This window comes from Anomaloglossus baeobatrachus, chromosome 3 (genome assembly GCF_048569485.1).
Source record: "Anomaloglossus baeobatrachus isolate aAnoBae1 chromosome 3, aAnoBae1.hap1, whole genome shotgun sequence".
Lineage (NCBI taxonomy): Eukaryota > Metazoa > Chordata > Amphibia > Anura > Aromobatidae > Anomaloglossus > Anomaloglossus baeobatrachus.
The window spans coordinates 23,889,853-23,910,282 of NC_134355.1; the positions used below are offsets into that span (position 1 = coordinate 23,889,853).

The 20,430-nt window shown below is 49.7% G+C and overlaps 1 protein-coding gene across 1 annotated transcript in view; it reads left to right on the forward strand.

Annotated features, from left to right (window-relative positions):
* CDC42BPA (CDC42 binding protein kinase alpha) overlaps positions 1-20,430 on the forward strand; it is a 165,393-nt gene that overhangs the window by 102,831 nt on the left and 42,132 nt on the right. Inside the window, 4 exon segments of the mRNA XM_075341427.1 lie at positions 5,354-5,487; positions 7,081-7,323; positions 9,956-10,066; positions 10,165-10,409. Of these exon segments, the coding sequence (XP_075197542.1) occupies positions 5,354-5,487; positions 7,081-7,323; positions 9,956-10,066; positions 10,165-10,409 (733 nt within the window).

A 20,430-nucleotide genomic window follows, 5' to 3' on the forward strand; every position in this document is an offset into this window, starting at 1 on the left:
GTTTGGATCCAAAGACTCTGGGCAGCAAACCGCAGCGTCTCAGCGGAGGCCAGGAGCAGTGCTGAGTGCGCTGTATCAGTGCCATGTCCTCCTCTGCACACAGGAACGCTGCTTAATAAGAGACATTCCATTCTCCTACTGCTTTTATATGGTTTGGTCCGAAGATTACATTGGCTGGAAAAAATAAAATAAATAAATCCATCCAGAATAAGAATACTACTACTATAATACTGCCCCTATGTACAAGAATATAACTACTATAATACTGCCCCTATGTACAAGAATATAACTACTATAATACTGCCCCCTATGTACAAGAATATAACTACTATAATACTGCCCCCTATGTACAAGAATATAACTACTATAATACTGCCCCCTATGTACAAGAATATAACTACTATAATACTGCCCCCTATGCACAAGAATATAACTACTATAATACTGCTCCTATGTACAAGAATATAACTACTATAATACTGCCCCTATAAACAAGAATATATCTACTATAATACTGCCCCTGTATACAAGAATATAACTACTATAATACTGCCCCCTATGTACAAGAATATAACTACTATAATACTACTCCTATGTACAAGAATATAACTACTATAATACTGCCCCCTATGTACAGGAATATAACTACTATAATACTGCCCCCTATGTACAGGAATATAACTACTATAATACTGCTCCTATGTACAAGAATATAACTGCTATAATACTGCCCCCTATGTACAAGAATATAACTACTATAATACTGCTCCTATGTACAAGAATATAACTACTATAATACTGCCCCTTTGTACAAGAATATAACTACTATAATACTGCCCCCTATGTACAAGAATATAACTACTATAATACTACTCCTATGTACAAGAATATAACTACTATAATACTGCCCCCTATGTGCAGGAATATAACTACTATAATACTGCCCCCTATGTACAGGAATATAACGACTATAATACTGCTCCTATGTACAAGAATATAACTGCTATAATACTGCTCCTATGTACAATGTACAAGAATATAACTGCTATAATATTGCCCCCTATGTACAAGAATATAACGACTATAATACTGCTCCTATGTACAAGAATATAACTGCTATAATACTGCCCCTATAAACAAGAATATAACTACTATAATACTGCCCCTATAAACAAGAATATAACTACTATAATACTGCCCCTATGTACAAGAATATAACTGCTATAATACTGCTCCCTATGTACAAGAATATAACTACTATAATACTGCTCCCTATGTACAAGAATATAACCACTATAATACTGCTCCTATGTTCAAGAATATAACTACTATAATACTGCCCCTATGTACAAGAATATAACTACTATAATACTTCTCCTATGTACAAGAATATAACTCCTATAATACTGCCCCTATGTACAAGAATATATCTACTATAATACTGCCCCCTATGTACAAGAATATAACTACTATAATACTACCCCCTATGTACAAGAATATAACTAATATAATACTGCCCCTATGTACAAGAATATAACTACTATAATACTTCTATGTACAAGAATATAACTACTATAATACTGCCCCTATGTACAAGAAAATAACTACTATAATACTGCCCCTATGTATAAGAATATATCTACTATAATACTGCCCCTATAAACAAGAATATAACTACTATTATACTGATACTATAAACAAGACTATAACTACTATAATACTGCCCCTTATGTACAAGAATATAACTACTATAATACTACCCCTATAAACAAGAATATAACTACTATAATACTGCCCCTATGTACAAGAATATAACTACTATAATACTGCTCCCTATGTACAAGAATATAACTACTATAATACTGCTCCCTATGTACAAGAATATAACTACTATAATACTGCTCCCTATGTACAAGAATATAACTACTATAATACTGCTCCCTATGTACAAGAATATAACTACTATAATACTGCTCCCTATGTACAGGAATATAACTGCTATAATACTGCTCCCTATGTACAAGAATATAGCTACTATAATACTGCTCCCTATGTACAGGAATATAACTACTATAATACTGCTCCTATGTACAAGAATATATCTACGATAATACTGCCCCTATATACAAGAATATAACTACTATAATACTGCCCCTATGTACAAGAATATAACTACTATAATACTGCCCCTATGTACAAGAATATAACTACTATAATACTGCCCCTATGTACAAGAATATAACTACTATAATACTGCCCCTATGTACAAGAATATAACTACTATAATACTGCTCCTATGTATAAGAATATATCTACGATAATACTGCCCCTATATACAAGAATATAACTACTATAATACTGCCCCTATGTATAAGAATATATCTACTAGAATACTGCCCCTATAAACAAGAATATAACTACTATAATACTGCCCCTATGTATAAGAATATATCTACTAGAATACTGCCCCTATAAACAAGAATATAACTACTATAATACTGCTCCCTATGTACAAGAATATAACTGCTATAATACTGCTCCCTATGTACAAGAATATAGCTACTATAATACTGCTCCCTATGTACAGGAATATAACTACTATAATACTGCTCCTATATACAAGAATATAACTACTATAATACTGCCCCCTATATACAAGAATATAACTACTATAATACTGCCCCTATGTACAAGAATATAACTACTATAATACTGCCCCTATGTACAAGAATATAGCTACTATAATACTGCCTCTATGTACAATAATATAACTACTATAATACTGCCCCTATGTACAAGAATATAACTGCTATAATAGTAAGTAAAGCTTCTATAGAGCGGTTTTCATGCGTTCACGTGTTTGCTGGTATATGGAGGTGCTGGGTGCTGTATATACCCGCCGTCCTTGTGTAGTATACGGTTCCTTTCCCTTTCTGGCACATTTTCCGTGCATACATTAGAATAATCGCACACGTGCAGTGAATCGGATCCTGGGTGACCGCCTGATCTACAAATAACCACAAGCAGAACTGTTAATCGGGGATCGGCATCTGAGCGCCATTCCAGCCCGGGTTTATTTTATAAAGGAATTACCTCTTTATTTTTTTTCGGGGGAGAGTTCACTTTCCTCCTATGTAGAAGCATTGGGTTGTTTTCCTTGTTTTATCCCAGGATGGAGGCGACATCTGGTGCTGATTTTAGCACATAATCTTGTGTATAAACAGGCGCACACCTGCCTCTCCTTTCTTCTCCGCACGCGGCACGATCCGGCTGGAATGTGCGCTGCTAAACACCAGACCCCGACCAGTGCATGGCCGAAAATCCACAGGGACCGGCTACTGGTGCAGAGAAGTCCTGGAAATATAGGGTTTCTTTTCCGCTGGTGATTTTGGCCACGGATGTACGAAAAATCTGCACCAAAATCTGCTGCAAAATCCCACTGATTTTGCTGCTGATTTCATTGCAAAAGGGAAAATTTGCTGCATAAATTTTCATGCTGCAAATTTTGAGTCCATTCTCAAGGGCCACATCAACCTCAGAAGTTCCCCAGTGGTTTCTTTGACCATATGTTGGGGATTTGATGCATATGCACAGCGCTAGGTAACTGAAGGTACTCCATTTTTTTCTACATTCATGATGCAATAGTTGGGTGCCAGTTTGTTGACATATTGGCTGTTCGATTACTGAAGACCCCCCCCCCCCCCGCATCACCACCATCGTTGGACTTATAATAATAATAATAATAATAATAATGTATTCATTTATATAGCGCTATTAATTCCGTAGCACTTTACATACATTGGCAACACTGTCCCCATTGGGGCTCACAATCTAAGCTCCCTAACTGTATGTTTTTGGAGTGTGGGAGGAAACCGGAGATCCTGGAGGAAACCCACGCAGACACGGGGAGAACATACAAACTCCTTGCAGATGGTGTCCTTGGTGGGAATTGAACCCAGGACCTCAGCGCTGCAAAACTGCAGTGCTAACCACTGAGCCGCCGCAAGACTGCAGTGCTAACCACTGAGCCGCCGCAAGACTGCAGTGCTAACCACTGAGCCGCCGCAAGACTGCAGTGCTAACCACTGAGCCGCCGCAAGACTGCAGTGCTAACCACTGAGCCGCCGCAAGACTGCAGTGCTAACCACTGAGCCGCCGCAAGACTGCAGTGCTAACCACTGAGCCGCCGCAAGACTGCAGTGCTAACCACTGAGCCGCCGCAAGACTGCAGTGCTAACCACTGAGCCACTGTGCCGCCCATAGGACCTTTATATACTCTGTCTATCGGTATATAGAACGAGCGACAAATTGATCACATGTTCATGTAGGGGGGGAACTAAGTAAAAAAGAAAGTGAAAAAAGGAAAAAATCACCCCGTTTTCACCCACTCCAAAATAAACCTATGTGCCCTGTCCAAACAATATAAAAGTATGTAACCTTTATATTAAATTTATATTCAATTAATTATTAATATTATATTAAATTAAAAATAGTTGTTTTGAAAGAAGGGGCGGTAAATCAAATGCACAAAGGTGAAAATTGGCCAAATGGGTTAAAGTTTTTCTGAAAAAAACCCAAACCCCTGTGTTATACAATGTTTTTATTGTGCCCAGCTCCTCGTGGGCGGGGCTTTAATTTGATTGACAGCTCTACTCTTTAGGTTGTATAATGATAGATTTCTGGGCTCGGAGATTGCTATGTACAATTGGACCCCACCTCCTCTACACATGGGCTGAACCAATAGAGTCCGCCAGGGTTTCCCCCAATACGTGTCACGTGACTCCTGGCATTCCGTTTCCGTTAAGATGAGATGTCCGTCTTCTGACCGCTCCCCCTCCCCTATAAACACGTGCGTTATCCAGTTCCCTAGAGCATGAGGCGCGGTCAGCGTCACCGCCTGCTCATCACTGGTTGCATAATATACCCCATAGTGAGATGTCACAGTTACTGGGGGATGTGGCGGCCGGATAACTCTGTACAGATGGTAGGGTATTCCTCCTATGCCATGGGGGAATAGTTAAGCTACATCTGTCAGTATTGCAGAAGAATCCCAACTATGGGGTGGAGCGAGGCCGGATACAGCGTCACTACAAATCCGTAACAAAAGCATCACTGCTTTCCTTCAGAAACAGCGCCACACCTGTGTACAGGTCATGCTTGGTATTGCAGCTCCATTGACTGAGCTGTAGTTCTACATGCATCCTGTGGACAAGTGTAGCGCTGTTTATGGAAGAAAGCAGCCATGATTTTGTAATCCTGGACAAGCCCTTTAAGGGATGAAGTCACTAATGCTCAGCCATCATTGGAATCACGCTTTTATGTCTTATTGAAGTGGAACATTTGTGTCTCGCAGGCTCCGGACTGCACAACCAGCAGCTGGAGAAGAGCGCGGGGACCAGGCAGGATTTAGAGGATTTCTCCAAACAGATCAAAGCCTTTGAAAAACAGGTGAAGACGCTGAAACAGGAGAAGGAGGAGCTAAATAAGGTGAGGAGCAACACAAAGAGCAAAGAAAGCTGTGTGCGACAGCGACAATAGGGAGGATCTGTGTCTACACCGCTAAAGATATTAAAGGAAAACTAAATGAATTGCCTCCTCCTGTATTATACTCCAGAGCTGCACTCACTATTCTGCTGGTGTAGTCACTGTGTACATACATTACATTACTGATCCTGAGTTACATCCTGTATTATACTCCAGAGCTGCACTCACTGTTCTGCTAGTGCAGTCACTGTGTACATACATTACATTACTGATCCTGAGTTACCTCCTGTATTATACTCCAGAGCTGCACTCACTATTCTGCTGGTGCAGTCACTGTGTACATACATTACATTACTGATCCTGAGTTACATCCTGTATTATACTCCAGAGCTGCACTCACTATTCTGCTGGTGCAGTCACTGTGTACATACATTACATTACTGATCCTGAGTTACATCCTGTATTATACTCCAGAGCTGCACTCACTATTCTGCCGGTGCAGTCACTGTGTACATACATTACATTACTGATCCTGAGTTACCTCCTGTATTATACTCCAGAGCTGCACTCACTATTCTGCTGTTGCAGTCACTGTGTACATTATATTCCTGATCCTTAGTTACCTCCTATAAGTAATGTAATGTATGTACATAGTGACTGCACCAGCAGAATAGTGATTACAGCTCTGGAGTATAATACAGAATCTAACTCAGCATCAGTACAATATATGTAATGTATGTACACAGTGACTGCACCAGCAGAATAGCTGTAGTGAGTACAGCTCTGGAGTATAATACAGGAGGTAACTCAGGATCAGTAATGTAATGTATGTACATAGTGACTGCACCAGCAGAATAGTGATTACAGCTCTGGAGTATAATACAGAATCTAACTCCGCATCAGTACAATATATGTAATGCAATGTATGTACACAGTGACTGCACCAGCAGAATAGTGAGTGCAGCTCTGGAGTATAATACAGAATGTAACTCAGGATCAGTAATGTAATGTATGTACACAGTGACTGCTGCACCAGCAGAATAGTGAGTGCAGCACTGGAGTATAATATAGTAGGTAACTCAGGATCACTGCAGTATATTATACTCCAGAGCTGCACTCACTATTCTGCTGGTGCAGTCACTGTGTACATACATTATATTACTGATCCTGTACTAATCCTGAGTTACATAGAGCATATTATACTCCAGAGCTGCACTCACTATTCTGCTGGTGCAGTCACTGTGTACATACATTACATTACTGATCCTGAGTTACCTCCTGTATTATACTTCAGAGCTGCACTCACTATTCTGCTGGTGCAGTCACTGTGTACATACATTACATTACTGATCCTGTACTGATCCTGAGTTACCTCCTGTATTATACTTCAGAGCTGCACTCACTATTCTGCTGGTGCAGTCACTGTGTACATACATTACTGATCCTGAGTTACCTCCTGTATTATACTTCAGAGCTGCACTCACTATTCTGCTGGTGCAGTCACCCTGTTTGTGTATATGATGTATATTGATCCTTCCATGTTAGCTGGGGTAGACTTTGAGCCTTGGTTACGTCTTTCTTACCTTCCGTCTTCAGGATCTGGTGGACTCTAATGAGAAGTTAAAGTCTCAGACCAAGGAGCTGAAGGAGGCTCAGAGCCAGCACAGGCTGACCGTGCAGGAGATGAAGGAGATGAACGAGCGCCTCACAGAGCTGCGCTCCCACAAGCAGAAGTTTGTCCGTCAGCTCCGCGACAAGGAGGAGGAAATGGACAGCGTTGCACAGAAGGTGGAAATGTTACGTCAGGAACTGCGGAGAGCGGAGCGGGCCAAAAAAGAGGTAAGGCGTGCCGGAAAGTGGAGACCCGGGCGAAAAAGCTCACTGTGGGCAGTATCCTAAATCTGTGGACAGTGAGCAGGGGTCTGATCATTCAAGAGACCCGTGCTGGGTCCTAGTCCTCAGACCTCGTCATCTCCACTTTATATATTATACTAGCTGTAGTATCCAGGCATTGCCCGGGATCATATCTGTCTCTGTCTCTCTCCCAGTCTGTCTGTCTGTCTGTCTGTCTGTCTGTCTGTCTGTCTGTCTGTCTGTCTGTCTGTCTGTCTCTGTCTTTCTGTCTGTCTCTGTCTTTCTGTCTCTTTCCCTGTCTGTCTCTGTGTGTCTGTCTGTGTCTATGTCTCTGTCTCTATCTCTCTGTCTGTCTCTGAATCAGTCTCTGTGTCTCTTTATCTCTGTGTCTGTCTCTCTCCCCCTCCGTCTGTCTCTCTCCCCCTCCGTCTGTCTCTCTCCCCCTCCGTCTGTCTCTCTCCCCCTCCGTCTGTCTCTCTCCCCCTCCGTCTGTCTCTCTCCCCCTCCGTCTGTCTCTCTCCCCCTCCGTCTGTCTCTCTCCCCCTCCGTCTGTCTCTCTCCCCCTCCGTCTGTCTCTCTCCCCCTCCGTCTGTCTCTCTCCCCCTCCGTCTGTCTCTCTCCCCCTCCGTCTGTCTCTCTCCCCCCTCCGTCTGTCTCTCTCCCCCCCTCCGTCTGTCTCTCTCCCCCCCTCCGTCTGTCTCTCTCCCCCCCTCCGTCTGTCTCTCTCCCCCCCTCCGTCTGTCTCTCTCCCCCCCTCCGTCTGTCTCTCTCCCCCCCTCCGTCTGTCTCTCTCCCCCCCTCCGTCTGTCTCTCTCCCCCCCTCCGTCTGTCTCTCTCCCCCCCTCCGTCTGTCTCTCTCCCCCCCTCCGTCTGTCTCTCTCCCCCCCTCCGTCTGTCTCTCTCCCCCCCTCCGTCTGTCTCTCTCCCCCCCTCCGTCTGTCTCTCTCCCCCCCTCCGTCTGTCTCTCTCCCCCCCTCCGTCTGTCTCTCTCCCCCCCTCCGTCTGTCTCTCTCCCCCCCCTCCGTCTGTCTCTCTCCCCCCCCTCCGTCTGTCTCTCTCCCCCCCTCCGTCTGTCTCTCTCCCCCCCCTCCGTCTGTCTCTCTCCCCCCCCCCTCCGTCTGTCTCTCTCCCCCCCCCTCCGTCTGTCTCTCTCCCCCCCCTCCGTCTGTCTCTCTCCCCCCCCCTCCGTCTGTCTCTCTCCCCCCCTCCGTCTGTCTCTCTCCCCCCCTCCGTCTGTCTCTCTCCCCCCCTCCGTCTGTCTCTCTCCCCCCCTCCGTCTGTCTCTCTCCCCCCCTCCGTCTGTCTCTCTCCCCCCCTCCGTCTGTCTCTCTCCCCCCCTCCGTCTGTCTCTCTCCCCCCCTCCGTCTGCCGCTCTCCCCCCCTCCGTCTGCCGCTCTCCCCCCCTCCGTCTGCCGCTCTCCCCCCCTCCGTCTGCCGCTCTCCCCCCCTCCGTCTGCCGCTCTCCCCCCCTCCGTCTGCCGCTCTCCCCCCCTCCGTCTGCCGCTCTCCCCCCCTCCGTCTGCCGCTCTCCCCCCCCCTCCGTCTGCCGCTCTCCCCCCCCCCTCCGTCTGCCGCTCTCCCCCCCCTCCGTCTGCCGCTCTCCCCCCCCCCTCCGTCTGCCGCTCTCCCCCCCCCTCCGTCTGCCGCTCTCCCCCCCCTCCGTCTGCCGCTCTCCCCCCCCCTCCGTCTGCCGCTCTCCCCCCCCCTCCGTCTGCCGCTCTCCCCCCCTCCGTCTGCCGCTCTCCCCCCTCCGTCTGCCTCTCTCTCCCCCCTCCGTCTGCCTCTCTCTCCCCCCTCCGTCTGCCTCTCTCTCCCCCCTCCGTCTGCCTCTCTCTCCCCCCTCCGTCTGCCTCTCTCTCCCCCCTCCGTCTGCCTCTCTCTCCCCCCTCCGTCTGCCTCTCTCTCCCCCCTCCGTCTGCCTCTCTCTCCCCCCTCCGTCTGCCTCTCTCTCCCCCCTCCGTCTGCCTCTCTCTCCCCCCTCCGTCTGCCTCTCTCTCCCCCCTCCGTCTGCCTCTCTCTCCCCCCTCCGTCTGTCTCTCTCCCCCCCTCCGTCTGTCTCTCTGCCCCCCTCCGTCTGCCTCTCTCCCCCCCTCCGTCTGTCTCTCTCCCCCCTCCGTCTGCCTCTCTCTCCCCCCTCCGTCTGCCTCTCTCTCCCCCCTCCGTCTGCCTCTCTCTCCCCCCTCCGTCTGCCTCTCTCTCTCTCTCTCCCCCCCCGTCTGCGTGCCTCTATCCGTCTCCCTTCTGACATCTTATTACCTCACACACAAGCTTGTTACACTATGAATGTCTTTCGTTCCTATAGCAAACAATCAGAGCTGCTAATAATAACCTGTGGCTTCCTGCTCCATTGACTCTAATGGATGCAGGATTTTTGGAGAGTAACTGTAAAGCATGGGGTTAAATTTTCCGGTCAAAACATAGTCTATGATGTTCCCTGAGTCACATGAGGCGTCTGTGCAAAATTTCGTGATTGTAAATGCGAACGTGCGGATTCCTTTAGCGGACACACACACTCAGCTTTATATATTAGATAACGGCAGGATCCAGCTTTGCTTCTGACCCATTTGTTACACGGCTGTAAGTAACCGGCCCAATGTGTCTGTCGCTCCTTTCTTAGATGGAGGCTCAGGCTGAAGCAGCGGCTGCCGAAGCCTCGAAGGACCGAAAACTGCGAGAACGCAGCGAGCAATACGCAAAACAGCTAGAGAGCGAACTGGAAGGACTGAAAGTAAGTGACCGGCCTCCGATGACTCCTCGCTCGCTCCGCGCTCACATCCCGAGCCGCCCGCACACTACTTACTTGCCTACCTCGTATCCCCATAACAGAAGCAGACCGGCCGCTCCTCGGGATTAAGCAGCTCCGAGCAGCAGCAAGAAATCAACAAGCTGAAGACCGACCTGGAGAAGAAGAGCGTGTCCTACGAAGAGGAGCTGTCCAAGAGGGAGGCGGTGCACACCACCGAGATCAAGAACCTGAAGAAGGAGCTGCGGGACGCCGAGAGCCAACAGCTCACCCTGAAGAAGGAGATCCTGATCCTGAGGGACAAGCTGGAGAAAACGCGCAGGGAGAGGTAAGGAACCGGAAACTGAAGAACATGACCCTCACCCCATAAAGTGATTGTCCACGACTGTAACATTGTTGGCCTATCCTGCCGATCAGCTGTCCTTTGTGGCAGCCAGAACCGCTGAATTACAGCGCTGCACGGAATAGCGGCCACAGCCGGATACTGCACATCTGCCCCCTATTGATGTGAATGGGGGTGGATATGCAGTGCCGCTGTTCGGAGCTGTGCTGTGCAGCTGCCAACACTAAGGACAACTGATCGGCAGGATAGGCCATCAGAAATGGGCCATCCTCATTGTGGGGCACCATATGGGCCGGGTGCATCGCTGTCAGAGATGGCTATAGGCACTCGAGAGACATCCCGATCCGCACATACACTGCCACTGACCCCAGCGATCGTGTGATCGGCCGGTGATGACTCACGCGACCGTGTCCGCACAGCACCCCTCATCACTGGTCAGGCTGCTTTCCCTGTCGTAAAGGCAAAATACCACTAAGTCAATTCATTCCTTTTCTAACTTTTTGGAGAATTTGCCCCAAAAAATAAATAAATAAATGATAGTTCAAAAAAAGATGCAAAAATCAACTTTTAGTCATCATCAAGGTCCAAAACAGAGTGGGTGTTAGGCTGGGGCCACACGGGGACTACTGCGATCCCCTTGCATGACACTCGGCTCGCGCCAGCAGTACAGCAGAGCCGAGTGTCATGCGTGTGTCCTTGCAACTGAGGTCCGTTCGTGCGAGCAGACCTCAGCTGCGGGGGGCGGGCCGGCATGGAGGAGGGGAGGGAGGGATTTCTCTCCCTCTCTCCTCCGTAGCCGGCTATTGCCATTCTCGCTCTGCACTCGCGGTACACCGGTGTACCGCGAGTGCAGTGCAATTTTTCTCTCGACCCCATTCACTTGAATGGGTGCGAGAGAAAGAGTCTCGCATACAGTTGCAGCATGCTGCGATTGTTTTCTCAGTCCAATTAGGGCTGAGAAAATAATCGCTCATGTGTGCTGTCACACAGGCTAGAATTGGTCCGAGGGGAATGCCATGTTTTATCACACTCCACTCGCACTGTTTTTCTCGCCGTGTGGCTTAGGCCTTAGAAGTGACATACTCATTTGCTTTCATAGATATATTTCCAAAACTACAAAGGTCCAGTATAGCCATTAAACAGTCGCTGGGCCGCCATGCTGGGCCGCCATGCTGGGCCGCCATGCTGGGCCGCCATGCTGGGCCGCCATGCTGGGCCGCCATGCTGGGCCGCCATGCTGGGCCTCTTTGCTGGGCCGCCATGCTGGGCCTCTTTGCTGGGCCTCTTTGCTGGGCCTCTTTGCTGGGCCTCTTTGCTGGGCCTCTTTGCTGGGCCGCCTTGCTGGGCCGCCATGCTGGGCCGCCATGCTGGGCCGCCATGCTGGGCCGCCATGCTGGGCCGCCATGCTGGGCCGCCATGCTGGGCCGCCATGCTGGGCCGCCATGCTGGGCCGCCATGCTGGGCCGCCATGCTGGGCCTCTTTGCTGGGCCTCTTTGCTGGGCCTCTTTGCTGGGCCTCTTTGCTGGGCCTCTTTGCTGGGCCTCTTTGCTGGGCCTCTTTGCTGGGCCTCTTTGCTGGGCCTCTTTGCTGGGCCTCTTTGCTGGGCCTCCTTGCTGGGCTTCTTTGCTGGAACACTTTACTGCACCACCTTATTGGACCGCATTATCGGACCGCCATGCTGGGGCGACTTACTGGACCGCCATACTGGAACACTATACTGCACCGCCTTATCGGACCGCCATGCTGGGGCGACTTACTGGACCGCCATACTGGAACACTATACTGCACTGCCTTATCGGACCGCCATGCTGGGGCGACTTACTGGACTGCCATACTGGAACACTATACTGCACCGCCTTATCGGACCGCCATGCTGGGCTGACTTACTGGACTGCCATACTGGAACACTATACTGCACCGCCTTATCGGACCGCCATGCTGGGCTGACTTATTAGAAGGCCATACTGGAACACTATACTGCACTGCCTTATCGGACCGCCATGCTGGGCTGACTTATTAGACTGCCATACTGGAACACTATACTGCACTGCCTTATCGGACCGCCATGCTGGGCTGACTTATTAGACCGCCATACTGGAACACTATACTGCACCACCTTATCGGACCGCCTTACTGGATCGCCATAATAGGGCAATTCTGGAATTTGCTGATGTTGTAGGAAACTGACCTCTATTTTGTTCAGTGCCGTATTCCAGGGGCAATGTCAGGACTGTCGTCAGGCACTCAGGAATCTGCCACCAACACCTTACGCTGCGGCTGCTTTCATTATGGCAGAGGTTTCAATGACCACATATGCAGGTTAATGGGGTCTCAGCGCACCCGGCATTGGTCCCTGACGGCCCCCCGCTCCCCTCTCTGTACTCGGGGCTTATATGGTGCTGCTTTGAGGCAGATCCATCTCTGGATAACGGGAGCTGACACTTTTTGGCTCCTCTCGTATAAACACTAGCTGATACTCGTAGCATATAATAGATAACTCCCGGCCCCTCGGACCCCCAGCGTCACCAGCTGATGCCCATAGATGCCTTCTGGTGAGAGGTGATGTAACCCCTCAGCACAGCGGTCCCTGGTGCCAGCGGCCCCCCGCAGACAGGAGAGGCCGCACATCTACAGCAGGCCGCCTCGATCCATCCTAAAAAGGGAAAGCGCGGCTCTGGCGGCACCGCCTGCAAACCCACAAATCACGGTTTTATTTGAACTAGAAAGATTTATGTCTAAACAAAGTCCGACCCTGAGATGTCCGGAAACTAGAAGAGCGCGTCTGCCGCTCCCCTGCACTGCACAGCACAGCTGCGGGGGCCGCCACATCCAGGAGATAAGCGGCAAATGCTGGGTAGTGTCTAGAAAAGCAGCGTCCATGCATCCATCCATCCTCTTTTTGCAAAAATCAATTTCTATTCATCGATGTCACGCAGAGATTTTATAGTGCAAAGAGTTAAGATATAAAGTTACAGAACTTTTTATTACACATTGATAAAAGCTATCCCCACTTCCCAGCCCTGCACCGCCTCCCTCCTGATTGTCTCTAACACTCCGTACTTTATGTATTTTCCATGTTCTTTTCCCGCAGTTTGACCTGATGTCATTCTGTAACATTTCATCCTACTTTTTCCTCCTTTTTAAGCTTTTTACCTCTTCTCAACATGTGACGATCATGTCAATCACACAACGAGTGCTGGATGTGTTGTACAGCCAACGTTGGCCTCCAACAGCAGCAACCCGAGCTGGATCAGGTCGCTGCTATGAAATCCTCTCAATCTATGAAGAAGGGAATTTTGTTACTTACCGTAAATTCCTTTTCTTCTAGCTCTTATTGGGAGACCCAGACGATTGGGGTATAGCTACTGCCCTCTGGAGGCCACACAAAGCACTACATTAAAAGTGCAAGGCCCCTCCCCCTCTGGCTATACCCCCCCGTGGTATCACGGGTTCTCCAGTTTTAGTGCCAAAGCAAGAAGGAGGAAGCCAATAACTGGTTTAAACAAATTAACTCCGAATAACATCGGAGAACTGAAAAACCGTTCAACATGAACAACATGTGTACCCGCAAACAACAAAAAAACATCCCGAAGGACAACAGGGCGGGTGCTGGGTCTCCCAATAAGAGCTAGAAGAAAAGGAATTTACGGTAAGTAACAAAATTCCCTTCTTCTTCAGCGCTCTATTGGGAGACCCAGACGATTGGGACGTCCAAAGGCTGTCCCTGGGTGGGTAAATAAATACCTCATGTTAGAGCTGCAAAACAGCCCTCCCCTACGGGGGTGTCACTGCCGCCTGCAGGACTCTTCTACCTAAGCTGGCATCCGCCGAAGCATAGGTATGCACCTGATAATGCTTGGTGAAAGTGTGCAGACTGGACCAGGTAGCTGCCTGGCACACCTGTTGAGCCGAAGCCTGGTGACGTAATGCCCAGGACGCACCCACGGCTCTGGTGGAGTGGGCTTTTAGCCCTGAAGGAACCGGAAGCCCCGCAGAACGGTAGGCCTCTAGAATTGGTTCTTTGATCCATCGAGCCAGGGTGGCTTTAGAAGCCTGCAACCCCTTGCGCGGACCAGCGACAAGGACGAAAAGTGCATAGGCACGGCGTATGGGCGCCGTGCGGGAAATGTAGATTCTGAGTGCTCTCACCAGATCTAGCAAACGTAAGGCCTTTTCATACCGGTGAACCGGATGAGGGCAAAAAGAAGGCAAGGAAATATCCTGATTAAGATGAAAAGAGGATACGACCTTAGGGAGAAACTCCGGAATGGGGCGCAGCACAACCTTGTCCTGGTGGAACACCAGGAAGGGAGCCTTAGATGACAGAGCTGCCAGCTCAGACACTCGCCGAAGCGATGTGATTGCAACAAGAAACGCCACTTTCTGCGACAGCCGAGAAAAGGAAACTTCCTTCAGAGGCTCGAAGGACGGCTTCTGGAGAGCAACTAGTACCCTGTTCAGATCCCATGGATCTAACGGTCGCTTGTACGGGGGCACAATATGACAGACCCCCTGCAGGAACGTGCGCACCTTAGGAAGACGTGCTAGACGCTTCTGAAAAAACACGGATAGTGCCGAAACTTGCCCTTTAAGGGAGCTGAGCGACAAGCCCTTTTCTAACCCCGATTGCAGGAAGGAAAGAAACTTGGGCAATGCAAATGGCCAGGGAGACACTCCCTGAGCAGAGCACCAGGACAAGAAAATCTTCCACGTTCTGTGGTAGATCTTAGCCGAATTCGACTTTCTAGCTTGTCTCATTGTGGCAATGACTCCCTGAGATAATCCAGCAGATGCTAGGATCCAGGACTCAATGGCCACACAGTCAGGTTCAGGGCCGCAGAATTCTGATGGAAAAACGGCCCTTGGGACAGTAAGTCTGGTCGGTCTGGCAGTGACCACGGTCGACCGATCGTGAGATGCCACAGATCCGGATACCACGACCTCCTCGGCCAGTCTGGAGCGACGAGTATGACGCGGCTGCACTCGGATCTGATCTTGCGTAGCACTCTGGGCAAGAGCGCCAGAGGTGGAAACACGTATGGGAGCTGAAACTGCGACCAATCTTGAACCAAGGCGTCTGCCGCTAGAGCTCTTTGATCGCGCGACCTCGCCATGAATGCCGGGACCTTGTTGTTGTGCCGGGACGCCATTAGGTCGACGTCCGGCACTCCCCAGCGGCGACAGATTTCCTGAAACACGTCCGGGTGAAGGGACCATTCCCCTGCGTCCATGCCCTGGCGACTGAGGAAGTCTGCTTCCCAGTTTTCTACGCCTGGGATGTGAACCGCGGATATGGTGGATGCTCTGTCCTCCACCCACATTAGAATGCGCCGGACTTCTTGGAATGCTTGCCGACTGCGCGTCCCTCCTTGGTGGTTGATGTATGCCACCGCTGTGGAGTTGTCCGATTGGATTCGGATCTGCTTTCCTTCCAGCCACTGTTGGAAGGCCAGTAGAGCAAGATACACTGCTCTGATCTCCAGAACATTGATCTGAAGGGTGGACTCCTGCGGAGTCCACGTCCCCTGAGCCCTGTGGTGGAGAAATACTGCTCCCCACCCTGACAGACTCGCATCTGTCGTGACTACTGCCCAGGATGGGGGCAGGAAGGATCTTCCCTGAGACAATGATGTGGGAAGGAGCCACCATTGTAGAGAGTCTTTGGCCGTCTGGGAAAGCGAGACTTTCCTGTCCAGGGACGTTGACTTCCCGTCCCATTGGCGGAGAATGTCCCATTGAAGTGGACGCAGATGAAACTGCGCAAAGGGAACTGCTTCCATGGCTGCCACCATCTTCCCTAGGAAATGCATGAGGCGCCGCAAGGGATGCAACTGGCCCTGCAGGAGAGATTGCACCCCTGTCTGTAGTGACCGCTGCTTGTCCAGCGGAAGCTTCACTATCGCTGCTAGAGTATGAAACTCCATGCCAAGATACGTTAGTGACTGAGTCGGTGATAGGATCGACTTTGGAAAGTTGATGATCCATCCGAAAGACTGTAGAGTCTCCAGCGTAGCATTCAGGCTGAGTTGGCATGCCTCCTGAGAGGGAGCTTTGACCAATAAATCGTCTAGGTAAGGGATCACCGAGTGTCCCTGAGAGTGCAAGACTGCTACCACCGCCGCCATGACCTTGGTGAAGACCCGTGGGGCTGTCGCCAGACCAAATGGAAGAGCTACGAACTGAAAATGGTCGTCTCCTATCACAAAACGTAGAAAACGTTGATGTTCTGTAGCAATTGGCACGTGGAGATAAGCATCTCTGATGTCTATGGAGGCAAGGAAGTCTCCTCTGGACATTGAGGCAATGACAGAGCGGAGGGTTTCCATCCGGAACCTCCTGGCGTGCACATGCTGGTTGAGCCGTTTTAGGTCCAGAACAGGACGGAACGAGCCGTCCTTTTTTGGAACCACAAAGAGATTGGAGTAAAACCCTTGCCCTTGTTCCTGAGGAGGGACTGGGATAACCACTCCTTCCGCTTTTAGGGAATCCACCGCCTGCAGCAGAGCATCTGCTCGGTCTGGCCGTGGGGAGGTTCTGAAGAACCGAGCTGGAGGACGAGAATTGAACTCGATTCTGTACCCGCGAGACAAAATGTCCGTCACCCACCGGTCTTTGACCTGTGACATCCAAATGCCGGAAAAGCGGGAGAGCCTGCCCCCGACCGGCGATGCGGAGGGGGGGGGGCTGGAAGTCATGAGGTAGCCGCTTTGGAAGCGGTACCTCCATTTGCTTTCTTGGGGCGTGTGTGAGTCCGCCACGAATCTGAGTTTCTTTGCGTCCTCTGAGTCCCTTTGGACGAGGTAAATGGTGTCTTGCCCGAACCTCGAAAGGACTGAAACCTCTGCTGCCACTTTTTCTGCTGAGGTTTGGGTGTTCTGGGTTGTGGTAAAGAGGAGTCTTTACCCTTGGACTGCTTAATGATGTCAGCCAATGGCTCGCCAAACAGTCTCTCTCTAGACAAAGGCAAACTGGTTAAACATTTTTTGGAACCAGCATCCGCTTTCCAGTCCTTTAACCACAAGGCTCTGCGCAAAACTACCGAATTGGCGGACGCCATTGAGGTGCGACTGGTAGATTCTAGGACCGCATTGATAGCGTAAGACGCAAACGCCGACATCTGCGTGGTAAGGTGCGCCACTTGCGGCACTGCTGGATGCATGATAGCATCCACTTTTGCTAAGCCAGCTGAAATAGCCTGGAGTGCCCAGACGGCTGCCAATGCCGGAGCAAACGACGCGCCTATAGCTTCATAGACAGATTTTAACCAAAGGTCCATCTGTCTGTCATTGGCATCTTTAAGTGAAGCGCCATCCTCCACTGCAACTATGGATCTAGCTGCAAGTTTGGAAATCGGGGGGTCCACCTTTGGACACTGTGTCCAGCGCTTGACCACCTCAGGGGGGAAAGGGAAACGCGTATCTTTAGATCGTTTAGAGAAACGCCTTTCTGGGTGAGCGTCGTGCTTCTGGATTGATTCTCTGAAGTCAGAGTGATCCAAGAAAGCACTCAATTTACGCTTGGGATAAAGGAAACGAAACTTCTCCTGCTCTGCCGCTGCCTCTTCTGCTGAAGGGGCTGGGGGAGAAATATCCAACAGCCTATTGATGGCTGAGATAAGGTCGTCTACCATGGCATCCCCATCCGGGGTATCCAGGTTGAGAGGGGTTCCAGGAGTGGATTCCTGATCACTCTCATCAGACACATCACAGGGAGACTGATTGCGCTGAGACCCTGAGCAGTGTGAAGACGTCGAGGGTCTTTCCCAGCGAGCTCGCTTAAGGTGGCTGGGGCCATCATCTGAGTCATAATCCTCGGCCTGTGAAGCCGGGGACCCCCCTATGGGCTGGATACATTCCAAGTAAGGGGGACCTGAGGACAGAGGCCTCGCCGTGCCCAGAGACTGAGCCCCATGCATAGATTGCAAGGTCTCAAGGATTTTTGCCATAGATACAGACATATTATCTGCAAAAACTGCAAAGTCCGTCCCTGTCACCGGGGCAGAACTTACAAGCGTCTCAGCCTGGGTCGCTACCTCTCCTGACTCCGGCTGGCGAAGCAGCACCGGGTCGGAGCATTGCACACAATGGGGGTCATCAGAGCCTGCTGGTAGATTAGCCCCACATGCAGCACACGCAGTATACACAGCCCTTTTTGCCTTGGCCGCCTTGCGTTTTGAGGATGACATGTTGCTGCTTCCACAGAGCGATCTGGGATATGCAGCCAGAAGCGCACCTCACAGTGCAAGAAATACAATATCTATATAACTGTATCCAGTACACTGATACACAGTGAGGCACTAGAGGGACCAGCACAGAAAAAACGCTTACCGCCCGCTTAAAAAGCGGGTGTGTGGTCGCCAGATAGCCCCTAGTCCAGGTCTCCCAGAGCCTTGCGTCCTTCCTCCAGCCAGGCATGCATGTAATGGCTGCCGGCGTCTCGAGAGAGGAAGGGGGGCGGGCCCTGGGCGTTCCTGGCCGAGAGCGGGAAGCCTGCTTCCCTCTGTGCATAGTGTGAGGGCTGGAGCATGTAAATCAGGCTCCAGCCCTCGTCGCTGCTTGCGAACAGCGTCTCTCCCCTACCCTGAATGACAGGGTGGGGGGCGGGAACGAAACGGAGCTGCCGGCGTCCTAGGCCCAAAAAGCCGGGGACTAAAGTTATAACCGCCGCCGCCGTAAAAGCGCGGACGGCGGATCCCCGGCGCACCACAAGTCACAGCAGCGCCGCCCGGTCCAGAGGGGGTCGGCGCTGCGTTCCCATACACAAAACATCCCCCAGTAATCTGTAGGGACACTAACTCCAACATTGCGGTCCCCGGCGCACTACAACACCCAGCCAGCCCGGAGTGTGTCTGTGCCTGCCGGGGACACAGAGTACCTGTAAGATGCAGGGCCCTGTCCCTGATCGTACTCCTGCTCCGAATCCATCAGGTTCTAATGGGTCTGTGGATGGAGCCCGGCATCAGAGCTGAGAGGCCGGCAGGATCCCACTTCCACAGAGCCCTACCAGGGGATGTGGAAGGAAAACAGCATGTGGGGCTCCAGCCCCTGTACCAGCGATAGGTACCTCAACCTTACAACACCATCCAGGGGTGAGAAGGGAGCATGCTGGGGACACTATATGTGTCCTCTTTTCTTCCATCCGAAACCGTCAGCAGCTACTGCTGACTAAAATCTGTGGAGCTATGCATGGAATGTCTGACCTCCTTCGCACACAAAGCTAAAACTGGAGAACCCGTGATACCACGGGGGGGGGTATAGCCAGAGGGGGAGGGGCCTTGCACTTTTAATGTAGTGCTTTGTGTGGCCTCCAGAGGGCAGTAGCTATACCCCAATCGTCTGGGTCTCCCAATAGAGCGCTGAAGAAAGTGACATTTAAGGCATGCAATCACACTGTCATACCATGTCTGTCACCCATTACCCTTCGTTCCCTGTGATAAGATTATGGGATGCTTCAATGACAGCCAGAGACCTACCGAAGTACCCTGTGCCTGCCATGTTGGTGCTACTCTGTACTCCTTTGAAGCTGTCTTGTGAGTTTCATAGACCATAATTGTACTTGTATACTGCAGTATTGTAATATTACAGTATATAGAACAAGCAATCATAGGTTTCTTTCCTGGGGAATAAAAAAAAAAGAGGGGGAAAAATGTTTTTGATAATATGAAAATTAATATCCACCTTTTTAAAGCCTAAAAATAAAAAACCTGCTTGGTATCGTCATGTCTAAAAAAAAAAATCCCATGTATCAAAGCTTAAAATTATTTATCCATTCGCTGTAGAGCAAAAACAAAAGCAAAACAAAAAATTGCTATTTCATCCTCAAAACCTTACAATAGGAAAGCGATCAAAATATCTTTACCCCAGCGTGGTGTAAGCTCTGTTTGCAAATGAAAAAATGACAAAAAAATTACATGTCTTTAAAATATAACACTATATATATATATATATATATATATATATATATATATGTATATATATATATATATATATATATATATATATATAT